At 32.2% G+C, this 9,537-nt stretch overlaps 1 protein-coding gene across 2 annotated transcripts; it reads right to left on the minus strand.

Moving 5' to 3' along the window:
* Positions 1-230: 230 nt before the first annotated feature.
* Positions 231-7,107, minus strand: LOC127085169 (E3 ubiquitin ligase PQT3-like). 2 transcript variants are annotated; one of them, XM_051025735.1, is made up of 15 exons: positions 6,416-7,107; positions 6,091-6,187; positions 5,805-5,886; positions 5,551-5,717; positions 4,941-5,017; positions 4,772-4,828; positions 4,514-4,670; positions 4,286-4,434; positions 3,921-4,085; positions 3,531-3,827; positions 3,406-3,447; positions 3,001-3,253; positions 2,688-2,807; positions 2,244-2,319; positions 231-881 (listed from the first exon to the last, which is right to left on the minus strand). In XM_051025735.1, exons 1-15 carry the CDS (start codon positions 6,579-6,581, stop codon positions 411-413), a joined length of 2,376 nt encoding a protein of 791 aa, XP_050881692.1. In that variant the 5' UTR covers positions 6,582-7,107; the 3' UTR covers positions 231-410. The 2 variants fall into 2 exon arrangements, with proteins under 2 accessions (XP_050881692.1, XP_050881691.1); XM_051025734.1 differs by having other exon boundaries at positions 3,367-3,447.
* Positions 7,108-9,537: the final 2,430 nt, after the last annotated feature.

Raw genomic sequence — 9,537 nt, forward strand, 5'->3', positions numbered from 1 at the left:
ATTAGCATATCTAATTATATTTTTCGTTTAAAAAAAATATTTCATTTCATCAACACTAAATAACGATCGTAATAATGTTGCACGGATTACACTCTGGCACATACACTGTAATTAGATATTGAATGATTCTATTTGTTTGCCACTTTATAAAAACCAACTTATAATTGCTCTACTATATGATAACAGAAGAAGAAGAAGAAACTAAAGTCATAAATATGACCCAAAAAACCTAAAAAAGGAGATGAATTTGAACCAAAATATAATCAATACATTTGAACTAAAGATGCATAAAACTAGTGACCAAATAATAGAAATGTCACGGAAGATGCATCCAAGGAGTTAATTTTATGTATTGGAAGAGATGAGATAAGTTTAAGCAAATAAATCTAAAAATCTATTCGGAATCTTCTTCACCTATGCTTCCGCTCTCTTGAATCCACTAACTCGTACCTTGACCGTCTCCGTTTAAAATGCCGCTCATCGTCGTCGCTACAATCATCGTCATTTTTTCTCACTTCATAGTACCCGTTTGACACGTGCACCATTGAGGCAGTGGTTGATGATTGCGTTGCGGAAGAAGCCTTCCTTTTCTTTTTAGCAATGGCTTCCTCCTCAGCTGAGAAGCTTATGCGAGAAAAGATGTTGCTCTTCTGCTTGCGATCGTTGTATGTGGTTTCTAGTCTGTGGTTTTTGTGGTGGCTGTGCCGCTCATCCTCATGGTTGCGGTCGGAATAGTGCTCTGATTTTGATTTGTGAGGACGTGATTGCTCATCCTCGTGGTTTCGGTTGAAATAGTGCCCAGCTGATCTATGGTTCTGATCCATCCGTTGCTGACATTGATGGGAAATGGAATAGGCACCTGATGACGGTGGATTTGATTTCTGCACAGTAAAGAAAATGCACAGTTAGGCCATCAGTTTTTTTTAACAATTCCTTAAATTAAAACCCAACACCAAAGAGAAAAGAGAAAAGAAAATTCAATAATTCTAATCAAAATAAAACTTAATACATCCAAAAACAACTTGTTAACTACAAAGTGAATAATTATGCACTCTCATGTGTCTCGACAATTTTGACACAATTGTTACTTGTTTTTATATATTTACTTGCTTTAGTATTTTTTTAGCTTTTAACAAAGATTATTACAATAATTATTATAAATTGATTATGAAATCATGGTTGTCCATCATAAATCCGATGACTATTAACTAATTGAATTTCTGTTTTTGAATTATATTAATTAATTGAATTTGCTTTTCATTCAATGCTTTCATCAAAATCACTCGCAAAATTATTTTAATTGCCTAGTTTATATACATGAATGTTTTAAGAGGCTCGCAATGCCAAAACTGTTATAGCTCAATACATTTTCTCCAATCAAATAGTAAGCATTTATGCATTGGAAATGTGAAGATATGAATGATGCACATATGTAACAAAATTTTAACAGGCCAGCTTAAGGTAAAGCCCGCACTTGCCGCTTATACGAGAAGTTGCATTTGAATGAGAATCTCAGCCAAACCTCCTCACTTGCATCATTCAGCTATGCTAACTATAACCAATTAATTCATATATATAATAAAATAAAAACTTAACTTAGAAGTCCCATGTGTAAGACAAACTAAAATCAACATTAATAACCAATTTATGATGAACCAATTTATTACCCACGGTCACATCAGTGAACATGGAAAACTATGCGGACCAAATGCACACAAAAATAATAACCCAGGATACTCAAATGAAACGATTAAATTAAGCTGTTACAGACCAAAGACAAAAATGCTTCAATTGCAAAAGATAAATCTATCATGAGTGAATTGAAACTTTTATGGTTGAAATCATATTTCCATCAACCATGGTTTGGATGATTTTCACGAGATTGCGCCACTATCATATGCAACTATCCAATATTTCAATCACCATCATTTTCGTTTTAACCAACTTTTAATCATTAGTTGGTGTTGACCACAAAATAGGTGTCAGACACCTGAATAACCTCCCTTAACCATTTCATAAACACCCACAGCATAAATTTGATAAAAGAAACTACTTTTATCAGTAAATAAGTGTCAAAGACTACAACAATTCAAGACATAAAAATAATATATGTCTACTGTAATGATGTGCTTTTGCATGTTTGAGGTTTCTGGACAAACTTTTGGTAGAAAATCCACAAAAATTAAAAAGCACATGGAAGTCCACAAAGAGAGCTGAAAATTAAGACAATAGAAAGCACATACTGTTTTTGATTTCAGCGAAGAAACATCCCCCACACTGCTCACCTCCCTACCAAATTCCTGGTCTTTGGAGAAGTCCCTGTTCCATGTAGGTAATAAGACAATCAACATGGATGAGTCCCAAGCACTAAATAACTACATGCAAAGAGTCGTGATGACACTGATCATCCATTTACAATATGTTACTCTATCAAACATAGCTTCAAAACTAAATTCACTAGGTAATCAACATGGATGTTTCCCAATACCACGCGCTGTTGGGAAACAAAAAAACAGGAACACAACTTTATACAGAAAATAAAGGATACAAAATCCAGATGATAATGTCTTAAATGTTGCTGTTTTACAAATGTACAAATATTTGACTTACAAGTTAAACTCTATCAAACTTCCTAAACATGCATATCAGAACAAAACAAAGCCACCCAAGAAAAGTTCCATTAGTACCTTTCACCCCATCTCTCGTTTTCATGCTTCCTCCTCAGATTAGCATTCCGAGCATCAAACTCCTCTCTATTCATAACAGGTGGTGGAACATTCATCCCTATACCGAACTCAGCAAAATCCCTGAACAGAGTCATAATTATTTTATTACAAAATGGCATTCTAGAGAACAATGTATCAATCTATAGTCAGACAAACATGCAAACCACATTTACTATATCAGTGTTCACTCTATAATTCAAATGGGTCTTGAGAGAGAAAGAGAGAAGAGAGAAGGGGATGTGATGCGATATCAGAGGAAAGGCTGAAGTCATACCTATGAGGTGGAACTACAGGCATCGTGTATCCTTGCATGCCAAATGGGTCTTGAGATATACCACCTACAAATGGCATGTCAAATGGGCCTGGGCCATAACTCATCATTTGCATTGGAGCAGCATATGGTGCCATAAATCCATCCATGCAAGGTTGCATGCCATTCCAGTATGGATTATAACTAGGAGGTGGTGGGCCCATTGGCATCATATAATTCTCTCCGCCAAAGTCATGAGGGGTTTTCCATTGTAAATCTGCATGATAAATAAAAAGCATTCAATGCTATTACTAGAATAAAATCCTATGGATTGCCCTGGTACACTAAATGTTCCAGTAGTATGTAAAACAGGATCTATGGAAAATTTACTGATACTGAAAGCCATGTCAGAAGAAACAGCAGATCTACCATCTGTGAGCATACGGACTTTTTTCTTTTTCTTTTTCCTTCCTGCAAAAAATAAAATAAAAGAACAATGCCTTCAACAGAAAATCAACAAAGAACAAATGATTATATAGCACATTCAACATTACCAGCATCAGTAGGAACCACTTTTTGCTGTACTTCTTCCTCGACCAGTTTAGCACTCCCTTGTGAGGCTAGTTCCTTCACACTCATAGACTCATGAGTAGCTTCAGATACATCAGCCGCTCTAGGAATCCTCACTTGCTCTGATACCTGCTGTGTAGAGACAGGCTTTCTTTCATCAGCTATTTCCTGTATATTTGTTATTCCTTCATTAACTGGTAAAGCCTTTGGTTCTCCCTTGGAGGTAGCAGATGAAGTAGGAGAAGGTATTGTGGGCTGTTGACAACGAGAAGACTCCATATCTGAAAAACAAAGTCAAATAAAAACTTATATCCTGACAAACTGATGGCCAATAATAGTGCAAGTAAAATTCAAATCATGATTGTTTCAATCACCTTGAACTTGGTAAGTGCTCCCAGCATTTTCAGTACTGCCATTGCCAGACTCCAATATGCGCTTGATGGCATCTCTAAGCGTATTATTTGGTAAAAGATCATCTGCAAGAACATTTGTTGCATGGCATACGCATGCAGACTTGGACATAATATAGTCCCTAATACCTGAAGAAGAAAAAATCAGAATGATTCAATATAAAATAAAAATTATATCCAATATATATAGTTCAGGGAAGAAAGTTGCAGAGAATCCAAACATCTAAAATGTCCAGTACTTACTTGATGAATAAGAGGAGCTCTAGAGATGCGTTAGTCTAATATAATACTCATTCTAAAAACTATCTATAGAAGCAAAAAAAACTTACATTTGTCACAGAAGCTTTTAAAACAACACTTGCTTGTCAATACAGCATTTTTCATGACATTATTGCACAAGGGGCAGTGGAGCTCAGGTGGTAGATCACCAACTGAACGTGTAGATGACAACCCTTCCATTTCTTTATCAAAAGCAGCCCTGTTTGTAAGGAAAACATGAAACTCAGTTTTATGTCCACATATAACAGAACTGACATGAAGAATCAAGATGTACTCACTCATTTGGCTTCAAAACAGCTACTGAACCATTTAGTAAAGCATAGGAACCTTGTGGATTTACCATCAGCATAGATCGAGGAATACCAGTAGGTTGCCTGACTTTTTTTATGTCAAAAGTTGAATCACCATTTGTAGGGCAATGTTGAATGAAATGTCCTTAAAAAAATGTAATAAGAGACAAGTAAGCCAAATAAACTGACAATGTATCCAGCGTTCAGTAAACAGGAGGTTTATAAAGTTCAGAAATATGAACATACCAGGCACCTTGCATCTATGACATACATATCCTTCCGGAGGTGATTTCCGTTCCAACCCTGCCAAGACCCAAGCAAGTATATAAGCATTTAATCCATGAATAGGTTAATATTTGTATTCAAAGAAGCCTCTATAAATAATAGATAGATAGAGATAGAGATAGAGAATCACCAAAACCACGCCCACCTCCCGTCCGTCCACCCATGCCCCTTCGAAAACCTCTACCAGGGCCAAAGTCTGAACCCTGACTGCATGCAAAAAAACAAATGTGTCAGTGTAAAACATCATATAGCCCCAAACTAGCATTTTCATTGAAAGAAAATTACATTTGACATGTGGAATACAATCTTCGTTGAGAATGAGGTCTGCGTACACTATGTTTGGATTTGATGAAACAAAGGAAACCAGAATAGAATGACATTAAGGGAATAATTAATTTATGGTTTGTAATTCTACTTGATGGGCAAAATGGAATGAGTCAAGGAGATGAGGGAGTATGGGGTAGAATTAGTTTGTGTTATGATTCCATTTGGTTAACTTCTAAAAACAACGAAATGAAAATTTTCTACATGCCATTATAAAATATCCAAACATATTGTATAGTAAATATAGCCCACCCCATCCATTGTACTCATCATTAGATATACAATCACAGCATTCATTTGGTAAGAAAACAAGAATTTGAATTATAAAAAAATTTCTTTATGCACCAGTTGATTATACTCATTATACTCATTACTCCCTTCTATGCACCAAACAAAAAGGAGGATAATCTACTCACTGTTGCCAATCCAACGCTGGAGTATCAATCAAGGCCTTAATCTTACTGTCTTCGTCAGCATTGTTAGTTGGAGGAGCCTCTAGAATCATGTAGCTCGATTGAACAGGCAGTTGATCAGGAATTGAATATAAATCATTGCCAAATTCATCCCAGTCCAATTTTTCAGGCTGTTCAATGGTACGAGTTATCAATTTCCTAGGGACTGAATCTGAATTGGTCATACAAAACAAAATGTAAAGAAAAAAGAGACTTACATATTTCATGGCAGATGTATCATCTGCTGGTAAGCTAATGTTCTCAGGTTCAGTTTCCACCACCTTATTTTCCACCTCTTGTCTACAGATAGCAAAATGAAGTTGCAACTCAAGAACATAGAACATAATTTATTTCGCAAATGAACAATGCAATTTCTATTAGCCCATACGAAAAGGGACAACATAAATGATAGATTGATGAATACACATTACAAAGTTACATATACAATGCATGATCAATGGTAAGAAATCTAACAGTAATGAGACTAAAGGTTTGAGAAAGTACTGTGGTTCCGTAACAATTGGTAATCGTGCCTGTCCTGGAACCCGTCTAATTAACACTGAGGTATTTTTAGGAATCAACATTTCTTCATCAAGATATTCTGAAATTCCAAGAGACATGCCAACTATAAAACACTGTAAATATGATATTTCATGAAAAGCCTATTATAAGCACTATCCTAATAGTGGTACTGCAACTTTATGGTTTAAAGTTATTAAAACAGAAAATACCAATGAACCTGAATCAAGATTATTGACCATAACTAAGATAATAGAAAAATGATAAAAACCCTAATCCAGAAAAAAGTTAAATCAAAATAAGAACCGACCTTCATTGGTCTGGGCGTTGGTGACCAGTAGGTCGAAATCAGTACCCCTCCCTAAATGCTTGGATACAAAAACATTTTGTTTCAATGTGCCAACAGAGATGAAAGGACCGTCCATGGGAATTGAATCGTAATCTTTTGCACTCTTAAATTTATAATACACAGCCATTGTAAATTTGTAAATTATTATTTCAATTAAGACGTAAGCAAATAATCAAAGGGCCTTTGAAATAAATAAAAAACTAGTAAAAAATGTTGCTATTGAAAGTCAACAAATCAAATAGTACAGTGTCAAAACTCTTTTTTTTTCTTTTTTCTTTTCTACCACTTGCAAATTTCTAAGGTAAAGATTGAACAAATCTAATACCACAGCAATGTGAACAAATGTAAACTATATAAAGCCTTGAACCAAGGGATTCAGATTTCAGATCTTGATTGAGAATCGGTAGAATCCAATTTCGGTACAGAGAAGCCCTCGCAAATCAAGAATCCAAGAAACCGCAGACAGCAACAATTAGGGTTAGGTGATGAAATCGAATCTTTGTGAAGCCTTCGATGACTGCACGTTCTGAATCGGAGCAAACCTCTCCGATCGGCGAGCAAAAACTCCTACGTCTTGTAGAGGCAGCAGCATTTATCGGAATCAGCTTCGAAATTAATTGGAAAGATGATTAGGGCTATGAAAATTAGAATGGAGGGTGGGGATATATATATATATATATATATACATATATGTCGTATTCCTTACGCGCAATCCGTGTGGTAAATTAACATTGACCGTTGGATTTATCCAAATTTACGCGCCATCATTTATTTGTTCAAAAAATAAAAACTAGGTTTAAGTTTAATATTACTCCTTTTGTTTTTAATCAAATTTTCAGTGACATATTATTTAGCCTAATTTTTTTTTAGGATTGTTCGGTTCACGAAAGTCAAAAATTATTTTCAGAAATTACAGGAAAATAAAGATAGGAAATTTATTCAAAGATTTTTTTTAAATTTTAATTTAAGAATTTAATTGAAATACATTGAAAACATAAAATTTACTGTCACTTAATCATTCACGTTAGATATTAAAATAACTTTGATTTTTATTTTAAAAATTTATAAAATAATATAAATGAATGATGGTGATAAATTGACATATAAAACTTTTTACAGATTGAGAATATATAGTAATTAATCTTTTATTTTAATTATTTATCTAATAAATATTACGTTTTAATTTCTTAAAAATTATTTCGTTAGTCAGTTTAATTAATTATACTAATTTTTAACTATAGATGTTTTAGATGAGATAATATCCCTTTATTATTTGTTTAATTTTAACTATTAAATTTTTTAATAAATTTTACACCTTTAAATTTTAAGAGTTTATTAATTATAATATATATCATCAGCACTTAATATTTTTTTATCAATGTTCATCTTCTTTCCTTTTTCCATCTTCATTTTTATCACCATTTTCATTAATCTTCATCCAAATTCCAAAAAGAATCTCAACAAAAATTAAAAATGGTTAAATTAATATCAAAATAAAATATTTAATTTGTTTTCTCAAATTCTTTGGAAACACATAAACTCTTATATATCATATTTTAACTTAGATTTATTCCTTGTTTATCCATGTTTCACTAACTTTTTTAAGCTCTACAATAATCAAAATATGATGTTCCCTGTTTATGCATGTTTTATTAACTTTTTTAAACTCTACAATAATCAAAATATGATATTTCATATTTATGCATGTTTTATTAACTTTTTTTAAACTCTGCAATAATTAAAATCTGATAAAGACGACCTTTCCAAATAAATTTTCCTAAACAAGCCTTGAAATAGACATTGTAACTTTGTGAGCAAACAAAAATGTATTAGCCCAATTTACTTTATAAAATTTGTAAATTTCATATAAATGACAAAACGAAATAATGAGATTTCCACTATAAGTTTATCATTCTAACTTTATTAAACTATATGGCTATTAATTTTAGTTTGATAGTTAGGATTTCATCTAATTTCTTATTAGTTACTCAAATCTCAAGTAACTTTTATTGTATATATACTCATATCCATTGAATGAAAGACAAAGCTTAATATTCAGTTTCATATATCATTTTACATATTTTATTATGGTATCGGTAGTGTGAATAACTAAAAAGATTCTTCTTCTTCTTTTTTATTATCCCCCACTTTGAGCTTCAACAATGGAGGATGATCATGATGACACATTTGTCACACAAAATAACAACAACAACACCAAGAACATAAACAATAACTCCACAAAGAACATAACCCTTGATCAATACAGTCCCTACTACCTTCATCCGGTTGAAAACCCTAGTGCAATTCTTATTTATCTGTCATTATCCGAGAACAATTATCAGTCTCAGAGTCGTTTAACGAAAAAAACTCTCTTAAGCAAGAACGAGATCAAGTTCATCAATGGAAAATTCACTACACCTAAGGAAGATGGTGTCATACCCCAATTTTGTCTGGCCATTTTGGTTTAATCCATGAGATTTCTTCGTTTCAAAAGTCCCATATTCAGAATTTGCATTTTTTAGAAACATGTATGTGTTTTTTTTTTAAATTAAAAGTCTCATATTTAGATTTTTGTATTTAAAATAGAATTGTGTTTTTTTAAAATTAAAAGTCTCATATTTAGATTTTTTGTATTTAAAATAGAATTGTGTTTTTTAATTAAAAGTCCCATGTTTAGATTTTTTGTATTTAAAATAGAATTGTGTTTTTTAATTAAAAGTCTCATATTTAGATTTTTTGTATTTAAAATAGAATTGTGTTGTTTTTAAATTAAAAAGTTCCATATTTATATTTTTGTATTTAAAATAGAATTGTGTTGTTTTTTTTAAATTAAAAGTCCCACATTTAGATTTTTGTGTTTAAATTAGAATTGTGTTTTTTTTAAATTAAATTATTATACTTAGTTTTTGTGTTTAAGAATAGAATTATGTTGTTCTTTAGATTAATTCATTATACTTAACTTAGAAATATATTGTTTTTAAAATTAAGTCATTTTACTTAAGTTAGAAATATGTTGTTTTTAAAATTAAGTCATTATACTTAAGTTAGAAATTTGTTGTTTTTAAAAGTTGAAATTGATTAGC

The sequence above is a fragment of the Lathyrus oleraceus genome, chromosome 5 (assembly GCF_024323335.1).
Source record: "Lathyrus oleraceus cultivar Zhongwan6 chromosome 5, CAAS_Psat_ZW6_1.0, whole genome shotgun sequence".
In the NCBI taxonomy this organism is placed as follows: Eukaryota; Viridiplantae; Streptophyta; class Magnoliopsida; order Fabales; family Fabaceae; genus Lathyrus; species Lathyrus oleraceus.